At 35.2% G+C, this 14629-nt stretch overlaps 1 protein-coding gene across 1 annotated transcript in view; it reads left to right on the top strand.

Annotated features, from left to right (window-relative positions):
- LOC120430644 (cell adhesion molecule Dscam2-like) overlaps positions 1-14359 on the top strand; it is a 72882-nt gene extending 58523 nt beyond the window's left edge. The window contains exons 3-5 of the mRNA XM_039595746.2: positions 6272-6393; positions 10556-10677; positions 14061-14359. Coding sequence (XP_039451680.1) covers positions 6272-6393; positions 10556-10677; positions 14061-14238 — 422 coding nt within the window. The 3' untranslated portion in view covers positions 14239-14359. The remainder of the gene's footprint in view (positions 1-6271; positions 6394-10555; positions 10678-14060) is intronic.
- The last annotated feature ends 270 nt before the right edge of the window (positions 14360-14629 follow it).

Below are 14629 nucleotides of genomic sequence, written 5' to 3'. Positions count from 1 at the left end.
GATTCCATCAGAATGTAGAAAAAGTTCACAGAATATTTTCTCCAAATAAAATATTAGCATTATTTCAATTCATGTAGAAATTAATACAATTTTAAAATTACAGTCGACTCTCTGGTTGTCAATATCCAAGGGACCGTCGAGGAAGAGAAGCATTAGTTTACAGAACGATGAAAAATGAAGACTCGATTGAAATTTGTATTTTCTTGATAACCAGCTATGGGAGAGAATCATGGCAACGTCCAGCAAACAAAAAACAAATAAATGTCAAACACCCTTCAAAGCTTCGATTCTCAAAGAAAATTGTCTATGCAAGCCATGAAAAAGTGAAAATATTGACAACCAGAAGAGATTTTTTAAGCAAAAGGATTTCAGGGACCGTCGAAGAAGAGATCCTTCAAGCAAGAGAAAATATCGAGGAATAAAGAGAGTCGTAGTATGCAGTTTGAAGGGACTGAAAATTTCATCGGTAGATGGAGCAATATTGAAATCGGGAAGATCGACAGCCAGAGACTCGACTGTGCAAGCAATTTTTCCGGCATGCTAGATTTAAGTTTGGATGCCATTCTATTACTCAAATGTTTAGGTTCGAGTAGAAATCTTGACATGAAGACCACCAAGACCTATGGTTTTCAAGGGCATCTTCTCGTTTTCAGTTTAATTTTTTTTATCAAATAATTTATAAAAGTCCAATGTGAAATAACTTATAAAATCACACGATTCTTAAAAAAACCTTTTCATCCAAATTTTGAAAAAGAGCGAAAGAGCCGTTCAAAAGAGCGGCTCTTTTTAATGAGCGAACGAAAATGAGCGGCTCCTAAAAAAGAGCGATTTTGCCCACCTCTACACGCAACCGAGATCGGCGGAAATTTGTGCGGAATCCCTCTCGAACCGCGCGTGAAATGCCTCCACGCACGGACAGGCGAGAAATCCCGTTCGAAGCTTGTGAGGGAAATCCGCTTGAATTATTTCAAGCCTTAAAACCCGAAAACACTTACACAAGGAAACCCATTTTTTATTGGTATTAGTGTTTATCCGTCTTATGTGTATGTATTGGTGAGCTTTAATTGCGTGTGTATGTGTGTGTGCCAAGAAAGTCGTTCTTCTTTTACTTTTTCTTTTTCGAAATAAAAGCTGTAGAAATTAATTATTACACTTTTTTATTCATGATTTTTTATCCAAAGCATCACTTTTCACCTATTCCACACATTATTTCATTTATCCTGCCTGTTCCTGCCGGAGTTCTGGTATCAGCTCACCGAAAATCATTCGTCGTGGACAAATCCGCGTTTTTTGACATCACTATCAGCACGAACAGCATTCCGAAGGTTTTCCGAATCAGCAGCCGAACCTGAAAACAAAACCAAAAATGATTCTCACAAATGGGACTTTTCTTTTGTCTCAAAACGATTATAAAAGCTTACCTGCTTTACAATAGGGGAGATGGGGGTAAGACGGCCACCCTAAGGGAGAAGTCTAATAAAATTTACACAACAGATTATTTTGATCTCAAATTACGTACATTTTGTTTTACTACTAGTCCATTATAGAAATGACATAAATTAGTTGGTCTAAAAAACAATTTTCAATACTTTTCAGCAATTTTAAAAAAATAATTGAAATCGTATATATATGAAATACGCGGGGTAAGACGGCCACCCATGTGGGGTAAGACGGCCAATGCTATAAATTAACTTAATAACTTTGCTAAATCCACCCAAACACCTACATGGTTGGTTCAACAGACTTCTCTGAACATCATAAATATTTTGGTTGAAAAAAATCAGGTTTCAAATGTGAAGAAAAATGCTGTTTAAAAAATTTCATATTTTGGCTCAGTGAATTTCATATTATTGCGACCACATTTTATGAAAAACTATGAATTTTTACTACAAAACAAACACAATTTGATACAAAAAAAATTAGTTTGTGTATTTCGATTAGAATAAGTAAATCAAAATTATGTAAACAATATTAAATTAGCGATTTTTATGAAAAGTTTGATAGGATTTCATACTATTCAATGAGTTTTGCTATGTCACAGTTAAGAATGTTGTCGAAACGGTAGTTAACAGCATTTTGATTAAAAATGGATAGATTTATTGAAAATGCTTTTCCTTTATCTACAAATATGTCTTAATAGCCAAAAACCGTCAAAAATATAACCTATATCAAATAAAATCTACAAATTACGGGTGGCCGTCTTACCCCCGGAGGAGGTGGCCGTCTTGCCCCCAAATAAATTATTTTTTCAAACATTTTTTGTAAACAGTTCATCTCATTTTTTGAACTTTTTCGAGGGACATAATCTAGGGAAAACTTCAATTTGACATGAAAAAATATTTGAAGACAGAAAAACATATTGTTATTTAACAAAAATGCCTAAGTTGTAATTCATGAAAATTACATCCAGTTTCAAGTTCAAAAATTATTTGTTTATTTTGAGCTATTTTAATACTATTTCAAACAATATTTCTGGCAAAGGTGACTCCATATGCATTATTTAGCATGAGGAACAGTATTGCTAAACATTTTAGTAATATTCATTAGTATACTTATTAAAACAGTGGGGTGGCCGTCTTACCCCACCTGGCCGTCTTACCCCCAGCTCCCCTACATAATTATTGACCGAGTTTTTCCAATTTTATTCGAAAACCAACTGTTTTTTGCTGATTTCTGTCGTCACACGACCGCCATAAAAAATCACAAGAGCAAGACGGCTGGGCTGTCAGTGACGGCGGCGGCTGCTCTGAGTGTGTGCGAGTATTTGTGAGTTTTGATTTTGACAAGGGGCAGTTCCTAAGCAACGGTTACTGCTTGTTTTGATTTGGAACAATCCCAAAACTACGTAGATACATTTTTACTGTCCATTTTTTTCACTTGTTACAGGTTCTCATTATTTTAACTTTCAAGCAATTGTAATAGTTAAATCCAAAGGCCGTTGCAATTGTAAAATTGTAAAATTGTAAAATTGTAAAATTGTAAAATTGTAAAATTGTAAAATTGTAAAATTGTAAAATTGTAAAATTGTAAAATTGTAAAATTGTAAAATTGTAAAATTGTAAAATTGTAAAATTGTAAAATTGTAAAATTGTAAAATTGTAAAATTGTAAAATTGTAAAATTGTAAAATTGTAAAATTGTAAAATTGTAAAATTGTAAAATTGTAAAATTGTAAAATTGTAAAATTGTAAAATTGTAAAATTGTAAAATTGTAAAATTGTAAAATTGTAAAATTGTAAAATTGTAAAATTGTAAAATTGTAAAATTGTAAAATTGTAAAATTGTAAAATTGTAAAATTGTAAAATTGTAAAATTGTAAAATTGTAAAATTGTAAAATTGTAAAATTGTAAAATTGTAAAATTGTAAAATTGTAAAATTGTAAAATTGTAAAATTGTAAAATTGTAAAATTGTAAAATTGTAAAATTGTAAAATTGTAAAATTGTAAAATTGTAAAATTGTAAATTGTAAAATTGTAAAATTGTAAAATTGTAAAATTGTAAAATTGTAAAATTGTAAAATTGTAAAATTGTAAAATTGTAAAATTGTAAAATTGTAAAATTGTAAAATTGTAAAATTGTAAAATTGTAAAATTGTAAAATTGTAAAATTGTAAAATTGTAAAATTGTAAAATTGTAAAATTGTAAAATTGTAAAATTGTAAAATTGTAAAATTGTAAAATTGTAAAATTGTAAAATTGTAAAATTGTAAAATTGTAAAATTGTAAAATTGTAAAATTGTAAAATTGTAAAATTGTAAAATTGTAAAATTGTAAAATTGTAAAATTGTAAAATTGTAAAATTGTAAAATTGTAAAATTGTAAAATTGTAAAATTGTAAAATTGTAAAATTGTAAAATTGGAAAATTGTAAAATTGTAAAATTGTAAAATTGTAAAATTGTAAAATTGTAAAATTGTAAAATTGTAAAATTGTAAAATTGTAAAATTGTAAAATTGTCAAATTGTCAAATTGTCAAATTGTCAAATTGTCAAATTGTCAAATTGTCAAAATGTTAAAATGTCAAAATGTCAAAATGTCAAAATGTCAAAATGTCAAAATGTCAAAATGTCAAAATGTCAAAATGTCAAAATGTCAAAATGTCAAAATGTCAAAATGTCAAAATGTCAAAATGTCAAAATGTCAAAATGTCAAAATGTCAAAATGTCAAATTGTCAAATTGTCAAATTGTCAAATTGTCAAATTGTCAAATTGTCAAATTGTCAAATTGTCAAATTGTCAAATTGTCAAATTGTCAAATTGTCAAATTGTCAAATTGTCAAATTGTCAAATTGTCAAATTGTCAAATTGTCAAATTGTCAAATTGTCAAATTGTCAAATTGTCAAATTGTCAAATTGTCAAATTGTCAAATTGTCAAATTGTCAAATTGTCAAATTGTCAAATTGTCAAATTGTCAAATTGTCAAATTGTCAAATTGTCAAATTGTCAAATTGTCAAATTGTCAAATTGTCAAATTGTCAAATTGTCAAATTGTCAAATTGTCAAATTGTCAAATTGTCAAATTGTCAAATTGTCAAATTGTCAAATTGTCAAATTGTCAAATTGTCAAATTGTCAAATTGTCAAATTGTCAAATTGTCAAATTGTCAAATTGTCAAATTGTCAAATTGTCAAATTGTCAAATTGTCAAATTGTCAAATTGTCAAATTGTCAAATTGTCAAATTGTCAAATTGTCAAATTGTCAAATTGTCAAATTGTCAAATTGTCAAATTGTCAAATTGTCAAATTGTCAAATTGTCAAATTGTCAAATTGTCAAATTGTCAAATTGTCAAATTGTCAAATTGTCAAATTGTCAAATTGTCAAATTGTCAAATTGTCAAATTGTCAAATTGTCAAATTGTCAAATTGTCAAATTGTCAAATTGTCAAATTGTCAAATTGTCAAATTGTCAAATTGTCAAATTGTCAAATTGTCAAATTGTCAAATTGTCAAATTGTCAAATTGTCAAATTGTCAAATTGTCAAATTGTCAAATTGTCAAATTGTCAAATTGTCAAATTGTCAAATTGTCAAATTGTCAAATTGTCAAATTGTCAAATTGTCAAATTGTCAAATTGTCAAATTGTCAAATTGTCAAATTGTCAAATTGTCAAATTGTCAAATTGTCAAATTGTCAAATTGTCAAATTGTCAAATTGTCAAATTGTCAAATTGTCAAATTGTCAAATTGTCAAATTGTCAAATTGTCAAATTGTCAAATTGTCAAATTGTCAAATTGTCAAATTGTCAAATTGTCAAATTGTCAAATTGTCAAATTGTAAAATTGTAAAATTGTCAAATTGTCAAATTGTCAAATTGTCAAATTGTCAAATTGTCAAATTGTAAAATTGTAAAATTGTCAAATTGTAAAATTGTCAAATTGTCAAATTGTCAAATTGTCAAATTGTCAAATTGTCAAATTGTCAAATTGTCAAATTGTCAAATTGTCAAATTGTCAAATTGTCAAATTGTCAAATTGTCAAATTGTCAAATTGTCAAATTGTCAAATTGTCAAATTGTCAAATTGTCAAATTGTCAAATTGTCAAATTGTCAAATTGTCAAATTGTCAAATTGTCAAATTGTCAAATTGTCAAATTGTCAAATTGTCAAATTGTCAAATTGTCAAATTGTCAAATTGTCAAATTGTCAAATTGTCAAATTGTCAAATTGTCAAATTGTCAAATTGTCAAATTGTCAATTTGACATTTTGACATTTTGACATTTTGACATTTTGACATTTTGACATTTTGACATTTTGACATTTAGACATTTTGACATTTTGACATTTTGACATTTTGACATTTTGACATTTTGACATTTTGACATTTTGACATTTTGACATTTTGTCAAAACAATTAAAGAAAACAGTAAATTCGTCAATTGTTCAATCTGTTTGAGTCATGTCACTCCTGCACCACACTGCTAAGTGAATTTGTGCTGATCGGAGATACAAATTAAGCACGCATACTTCTGCACAGCACTGGCGTGTGAGATACAACTGCCCTTCGAGTGTTTATGTTCCTGGTCAATGAAATTGAAACATTTCGACATTTTCCTGTGATGGTGTGCGTGAATTTTCGAGACCGTTCTATTCGGGAGGGATTTCCTCGCGATTTCAGCGTTGTCCCACACAGCTCAAATTGAGAGGGCCGCGCTCACGGATTTCTCGTTTGCGTGTAGTGGCAATGTTTCAACTTGTTAGTCATACTTCCTCATTTTCAAACATAAATAAGACATCATTAATCTCATTTGCACACTTTGCTACTTTCTTTCAGGTGTCATCCTGCTGGATCTTCAGGGACCGTTATTTCTCAGCGAACCGCTGCATCGCATCGAGTTTTCCAACAATTCTGGAACTCACATCGAGTGTACAGGTCATGGAAGTCCACCACCCGATGTAAGTACCACTCATATTCGTAGCATCTCAACTAAGTTTAAACACGTGATCAGATATATGTAGCATCAACTCTTCAACTAGTTCCAACATAACCACAATTCCAACATGCATCACTGTCATAAAGCGAAATAAATCAACATTTTCCGTTCCCATTATCGGTAATGCCATTGATTGCCGGGTGGGTTCGGAATGATGAGAGCTTTACCTCCCGGACCTCCTCCACGTGTTGTTGCCAATGTGGCGAAGTTCACCGCCCACCAACCCACCCAGCATCGTTCGAAGCCATTTATTGCCACACTCCTTCGTCTTCTTTGACTTCTCACTTGCGATCGTTTGATTGACGACAATAATTTCCTATTAATTTTGTGCTCTTTCGGCGACCCCGGATCGTCGGTGTCGTCGGCGGATGTTTCTGGAGCTATAAAAGTTTGGCAACCCAGCGGCGGTGGCGGCGTGGTGATGATCAGTGCTGAAAATGTCAGGGGTCATGACTTGAAAATCGGCGACGCTGACACGAATTTTTCAGATCCAGTCACTGAACCGCAAAACCGTGACATAAACAAACCCGGCGCAGTCGTGAGTGCCCTAGCTCATTGAGCAGCTGCAATGCGAGGCAGTAGCCGACCAACGCTCATTCGACGTTGCACGCACACACATAAAGAAACAAGTTTTTACACAAAAAGTTTGTATTTATGCGTGGAAATGTAATTTTGAATATAAGTTATGGTTGTTTTAAGTGTTTTGCACAGTCTAGAACCATTCAATTGTTTAAAAATAGTCAAAATAGTGTTTAAAGAGGATTTTACGAGTCAGTCATATGACACGAATTGAGTGAGTGTAGCTCATTTTTTCACGTCTCTCATTCTCCAGCAGCCGACCGGCACGAGTCAGGCGGCAGTGGTTGAACAGACACAGTAGGCTTGCAGTCACATGCTAGCAGTGAATTGACATTTTGGTTTGCTTCATGTGTACGCTGGGTTGGAAACTTTTTGCAGGCCTGGTGATGATGACTGTGCTCGGACGTCGATGCAATGGATGGAAAAAGGGAGGTGGCTTTTGATGAGCAAGCACTTGTGGCCTCTGGCAGTCTCTGGCACCATTTGTGATAAGAGTGCTCTTTAATGAAATTGATGCAAGAAAGTTTTGTGAAAAATTAAATAACTGCTGAAAAGGCTACCCTATAATTTATTTATTTTTTCATTGAGCAATAATTACACAGAATTTCAGGAATATACAACTTTCTCTTTTCTAATATATACAATTTTGTTATGCCTCCTTTTGAAATTCTGATATTTTCGATACTGAATTGTTCTGAAGCATATTTTCACAGTTCAAAAATATCATGGCGGGACGATTGAATCTGAACAAACATGAAATCTTTCATTTAGAAATCATATTGAAAATTGAAAAAAGTAAGTGAAAATTTTATGAATCTTCTATATCCTGTAGGGAAGAATGGCGAGACTTGATCCCCTGTTTTTGTATCAAACATAGTTATCTCAACTTATCACAAAACTATTACCTTTTTCATGAGTCAGATGCTTAAATTTTCAACTATGTTTGGCTAAGAAGGGTACATAGCGGATTCGTTAATTCGAATTTCGCTACTTCGAATATCCGCTAATTCGAATGCTCGCTAATTCAAACGTATTCGAATTAAAAAGCACTCAACCATCAAAACCAGTTGTCAAACTGATGTTGACGTTTCAACCCCATTGTTCAACAATTACGTGGTTTCAAGCTTTTGACAGCTGTCAGTCGTTCCAATTAGCGAGTTTGGATTCGCTCATTCGAATGCAGTTCCATTCAAATTGACCAAAAAAGGCCTTTGAATCATACTGAGTGTTCAAAAAAATATATTAAACCAGCATTTTCAATTTATTTAAGGACCCTTAACATTTTGAAGAAATCTTAAGCAACATTTTTCTTATTCATCCAAATTCCAAATTATTGATATTCTTTAAGTTAAAACAATGTCATTTAAAACCTGTAAAGCTGTGTTCAGCCGGGACCGTGGTGTAGGAATAAGCGTGATTGCCTCTCACCCAGTCGGCCTGGGTTCGATCCCAGACGGTCCCGGTGGCATTTTTCGAGACGAGATTTGTCTAATCACGCCTTCCGTCGGACGGGAAGTGAATTTTGGCCCCGGACTAACCTAAAAAGGTTAGGTCGTTAGCTCAGTCCAGGTGTAGGAGTCGTCTCCCTGGGTCCTGTCTCGGTGGAGTCGCTGGTAGGCAGTTGGACTAACAATTCAAAGGTCGTCAGTTTGAATCCCGGGATCAAGGTTGAAAAAAAATCTCTTCGAGCGAATAATGATTGCCTGCTTTGATCTCGTTTTTCCCGACTGCCACTTGATCGCTTGGTGTGGCAGCCACGAATAAAAATTTGAATGATTGGATTTAGCCGCCAACTTGCTGCGATCTGATTACAATTTTCCCCATTTACCGCCAGCAGTCTTAGGTTGTTACAATCATCGGCTGCATTCTTGATGAATGACAGCTAGTCGTGGCAATTCGAGAATAAAGACTATTCTCAGCAGTCTTATTCGTGGGATGTAACAGGCAGCGATTAATCGCAAAATTAATCATAGTCATCGAATTTTCAACACTGCCCGGGATGGATGGAAGCTAAGATGTAAAAAGAGGTTTGCAATTGCCTCAACAATCAAGCCTTCGAACACTTATTTTCGAGTAGGAATCTCGCAATCGAGAACGCCAAGGCAATGCTGTAGAGCGAATAATTTGATTTTTTTTTGATATTCTTTAAGTAAAAGCAATGTCATTTAAAACCTGTAAAGCTGTGTTCAAAATTTAACCATTTCTACATGAAAAATATTTAAAAAGTTAAACATTTCCAATTTAAACCAATGTCGGGTTTCAAATGTTTTGGTTAATATATTTTTACATTTCAAAAATGGTTCTAACGACATTAAGTCATCTTCAACTAAGCTAAAGGAATCTATGTACGAAAAACTAAAACGATCAATTACACTTAAGGCTGATTTCAGTGACTGTTAGTATGGATCAAGTCTCCCCAGAGGCACTTTTTAAAATAATTGATTGTAAAAATAGTAGAACAATAAACATAAAATCAAGTTTGTAAGGGTTTTGTAGTTGATAAGTTTATAAAAAAAAACTCAATAATAGTTTGAATAACTTTTAAATGATGCTAGGTTCCGTACAGCAAGCACAAGACAAGGTGCCTAATATGGCATTCAAATTTCAACAATACCGATTGATAGCATTTCGACAAGTCGTCGCCTGTCGCACCTGCATTTTGGGCCAAATTGAGTTAAGAACGCCATTTTGTGCAGCTCGCAATGTCTCATCTGTTGACCTTCACAGATCCTCAAAATTCGATTTCAATCCTGAGATATTCAATGAAAACCAAAAAAGCTCAGAATAGATAGCACGACATCGTCGATCGTCGAAGTGTTGATGAAACCGTTAACAACAGCTTGACTATGAAAACTTCTACACCTTCAAAATGCCCTCAAAAATTCTACAAACTTTTGTCCTAACCTTCCCCGCCATCTGCCGTCACACTGAATCGGAACAAGAAAGTTGGTTCCATTTTCGATTTCCTGTCACTTCCTGCTGCTTCTTCCAATGCTTTTCAACTGAAGTTCATGTGCCCTCCACAGACGGTGGCGACTCCGATAATAAGTTCGGCACTCAATTACCAGCCCCAAGCCCACGACGAACGCGGTAATGAAATTGTGCCGGAAAATCTGGACGCTGCCCTCTCTTCGTTTGTGTGGAAAACCGGCGCCCCGCTGGCACTTGAACGTCTTCTTAGATTCTAAGCACTAACCCTTAGCTTAAGATTGGCGGTGTTAATTTTCACTCGTCGCTGTCCGGGAGCTGTCAGTAAATATGAAACGGGGGTGAGCAAGTCTGCGATGGGAGTAACCGAGCGCCGAAGGCAATGAATTAAAGCTGAGCGAGATTTTGCAAATCGACTTTTGGTTAAATGTTTTACCCTGAACTGCATCAATTCATGCAACACACTGAACAAACAAACAATGTTAAAGCTATTATTCAAAACCTTGCCCTAAGATTCTAAGAACAATCAATTGTGATTGTTTAAGGATAAAAATCCAAAAACGTAAAGCCGATTTGTCAAAGTTACTCTACTATTCTATTTTCTCTTACAATTCCAGGTGGAGTGGTCGGTAGCGACAACCAATCACGAGCTGGTGTACGCATCGCCAAACGGAAGTCTGATTTTTTATCCCTTCACGGCGGATAAGTTCCGCCACGAGATTCACTCCACAGTTTATAGGTGAGTGTTTGTGTTTGTACGTATGCATGTGCGACTTTAATTTTTCATTTATACCGAAGTCACATTTTCAGCCAACCCTTTATTTTTTCTCCATCCTCTAAACCCCGGAACAAACAATGAGCACGTTTTGTTGAGATTTACAAAGGCTTTGGAACGATAATAAGGCAAGGGCATACCGCGATAGGTACTCATTTCCACCCTCTAATCTTAGTCGGGGAACCGGATTCCAGGTTCTTTTGCCGGGTAGATGATGCCTAACCAGCCAGCCAGCCATCATTAGCCAAGCATCCGCCTTTTCATGTCAGCGTAATATCTCTCTTCAAACAAAACCTCTCCGCGCTGTGTGAATGCGACGACCCCCCGGGGGACAACGATCCAAAGTATTCCGGCAGTGTTCCACGCACTTTTGCTTCTTGCCAGAGGGCCAGGACCTGGGAGAAAAAGGAGAATGAATGCTCAAACGGTCATAGTTTCATTATCTATATTTTCTATTTACTTTTTCTCTGCCTGGAACGGTTCACTTTTCATCATTCAAAGATTTTAATTAAAATTTTACTGGATGCTAAATTATTCCATTATGTGTCTGAGAGGATGCACAATAAGAATGAAAAAAAGAAAGGATCGTTTTTACCTACAATGCTCATCAAACTTCTGAGAATCTTATTCGAGTAATAAATATACAAGTTTAGTATGTTCAAGATGCTAGTTGGTTTCCTATTAAGATAGATTATTTTTGAAAATTAAAGTAGAACAGTTTGAACAAATAGATGCTCTGTCCCAGTTTAATAAAAATACAAACTTTCTTCACCCACGAAAGAGAGAGGAAGCGAAACACGCTCTTTAACACTGGAACGCCCAACGCATGTCCAACTTACACGGACGCCCAAGCCTCCCAAAAAAGTTGGAACGGTAACTTCAATTCGCTGGTTCTCGAGCATAACTCACCCAATCAAGACGATTCTTTTTTCCAGTGATTTGTTAGGATGTCTAGATGATCCTAGAACTTTGCAGAACTCAATTTGATCAAATCTGTAATTTTTGCGATCAAAAACATCGTTCCAACTTTTTCAAAAAGACTGCCTCCGCGGAATTTTTGGCGAATTTTTTTTTATACGCGAAAAAAAAAGTTGGAACGATGTTTTTGATCGCAAAAATTACAGATTTGATCAAATTGAGTTCTGCAAAGTTCTAGGATCATCTAGACATCCTAACAAATCACTGGAAAAAAGAATCGTCTTGATTGGGTGAGTTATGCCCGAGAACCAGCGAGTTGAAGTTACCGTTCCAACTTTTTTGGAGCCTTGGGCGTTGGAATGTTAAACTCGCTCCCAAACTTTACAAAGAAAATCAATCAGTCGATGATTGTTGTGAATCTCACTATAAGTACTACTCAATTTCTTTTATTTCGTTTTGTTAACAAATATCCTTCATCTACGAAAAGTGATAGTTCGTTTTTCAATGTGTGACTTGCAGGAGTAGTGTAGAAGTGAAATCGTTGTTCCGTGAGCAATCAAAATAATATTTTTTTGAGTTGGCATAAATTTGCAATAGAGACCACTTGATTGTGATTATTTTTTAGTTTCTAGGTAATATCTTTTTTGCTTGAGAGAGGAGAGTCATGTTCCCTTCCGAGTTTTTCTTTTGATGCAAAATCCGTAAAAAATACATTTACCCAATCTTACCCCCCAGACCCAATGTCTCTACCACTGACGGTACAACTAATGCTGGAAAAATAAAAAAATATATTACCGTCAACTGGGGCCAATTGGGACACATGGAGCGAATTGGGACAGCAGTTTTAACCATGTTAGAGCACAACATTTTGATTTTTCTGGTAGGTTTCAGATAGAACAGACTCAGACCAACAAAATGTGTATATCCATTTCCAAATTTAAAACCTTTAAGTGCTCTAAACACTGCTGTCCCTATTCAGACTGTAGTCCCGATTCGCCCCAGATGACGGTATTATAAAAGTCGTTGCATAAATGCTATTTTCCCTGCCAATATCCTTTATTTCAGTTACAAAGTGAGATGTTATGTACACATTTTACTTTTTGATTAAAATTTCTTTATCTTACTATATAAATAGTCTCAGGTCAACTCTACGTAAATGTGTTACGCTGAGTATAATATTTCACCTTTTAATTACACATAATTTTGATGCTATCTTTCCACAGCCGGCTGTCTAAGATTGAATCATTTATGCTAACTCAACACCAAATAACCGGGAATGGTCTCATCCGCATCATCCGATTGTTTGCCTTGAGAGTACATAATACATCACCCTATCACTCAACGAAATTCATTGATTATTGGGCCACATCATCATCCTCTATGATGAATCCTGGCCATTACCCTTTCCCACTAACAAAATCCCAAGTAGAAGTAGTTTTCCGGCACACGCGGGGGTGTGGATATCGTATAGAACCCACCCTTGGTAGCGTCCTGTGCTAACTAACATTCCCGTCCCATCCCCTCAAGATCTACAAACTGACATGGCGGGCGCCGTTGGTGGCCAACGACTGTTTCCTGTTAGCAACGGCTCTAGTTTTGATGATCGTGATGTTTTATCTTTTCAGCGCATTCATGCATGCTGTTGATTAGGGAAACATTATTAGATCGTTGAAGCGTATGACCGGTTGTGTTGATAGGATACTACGGTCCTGTTCAGCAACGGAGAAGGACAACCATGGGTGGTCTCTCATGCTCATGCTCAAAATTTCTTTATCTTACTACAGCCCAGACTCAATTGTCCGAAGCCTCGATTTTTCGAATCCTTCGGTTATCCGAAGTTTCGAAAATCCAAAGATCGATGATCAGAAGGTTTGTATGGGACTTCGGATAATCGAATCACGGACATATTTTTTCTTATTTTTAACATCAAATTCGAGTTCTACAATCCCATTTTAGTGAAATTTGAATAGTTTAATGCCAATTAAATTCAAAATCGCACTTTTCAATATTTCATCACCGTCATTTTGGCCGCCATCTTGGATTTAAAAATTGTAAATCACTTCAGAGTTGTTTAGGGGTCATACTTTAGCTCGACAATCAAAAATAATACAAAGAAAAAAATATTTTTTCGTGATTCGATTATCCGACTTTCCGAATATCCGAAGTCAAATTTTTCCCAGGCCTTCGGATAATCGAGTCTGGACTGTATAACATCTGATCATAAAACAAATTAACAAGCGTGCTGTCATTCCCTGACCGCCGACAGGAGTTAATTCATTTATTTTTAATTAGAAAACTTCACCATTCAACTTTTGCTATTCTTCTTGTGTACTGGAATAATAAAATATTTCACTCAACCACAATTATCTTACGCGTTGCTTAAACTTTACCCCCTTTTCTTCTGCTTCTTTCCCATTTCTCTATTTCAGATGTAAATTAAAAAACTTAGTCGGTACTATTTTGAGTCGCGAGGTGCACGTGAAAGGAGGTAAGTTTTTCTTTTCCTGTACCAACCACATAACCATGCCACACAATCAACTTCATCTCCGCGGTGTTGAGTTCGCGCGGAAAGGACGACGGGATTCCAATTTTCTTCTCACTCGGTGAACCTCCTCGCGGAAAGTTGCTTCTCCCCCCTCCTTTTTTCGTTCGATGTCGTCACCATTGTTGCATCGCGTGGTTCTACCGGAGGAGGAGCCTTTGGGGCCCCTAAAGTTGCAAAAGTTGTCGTTTAAAATAATTATAGAGGCGAGTTACTCTGGCGGTAACGGAGAGCTCAGCGGTTCGTGGGCGAAAGTTTCCACTTTGTAATTATGATTAATTTACACCACCAACCCTGAGGGGAGTGAAAAACGAATAACAACAAACCACACACACATACCATGCACACATCCAAACCATCTTGTGTGCAGCGAAGCACAGTTTCCATTTTAATTAGAGGGTCCATTTGAGAGCAGAACGAAAGAGTACAATGGCGTGCCACTTTGGGAGCATATCT

Source organism: Culex pipiens, unplaced genomic scaffold (assembly GCF_016801865.2).
Source record: "Culex pipiens pallens isolate TS unplaced genomic scaffold, TS_CPP_V2 Cpp_Un0022, whole genome shotgun sequence".
In the NCBI taxonomy this organism is placed as follows: Eukaryota; Metazoa; Arthropoda; class Insecta; order Diptera; family Culicidae; genus Culex; species Culex pipiens.
This window is presented reverse-complemented; position numbering and strand designations above follow the sequence as displayed.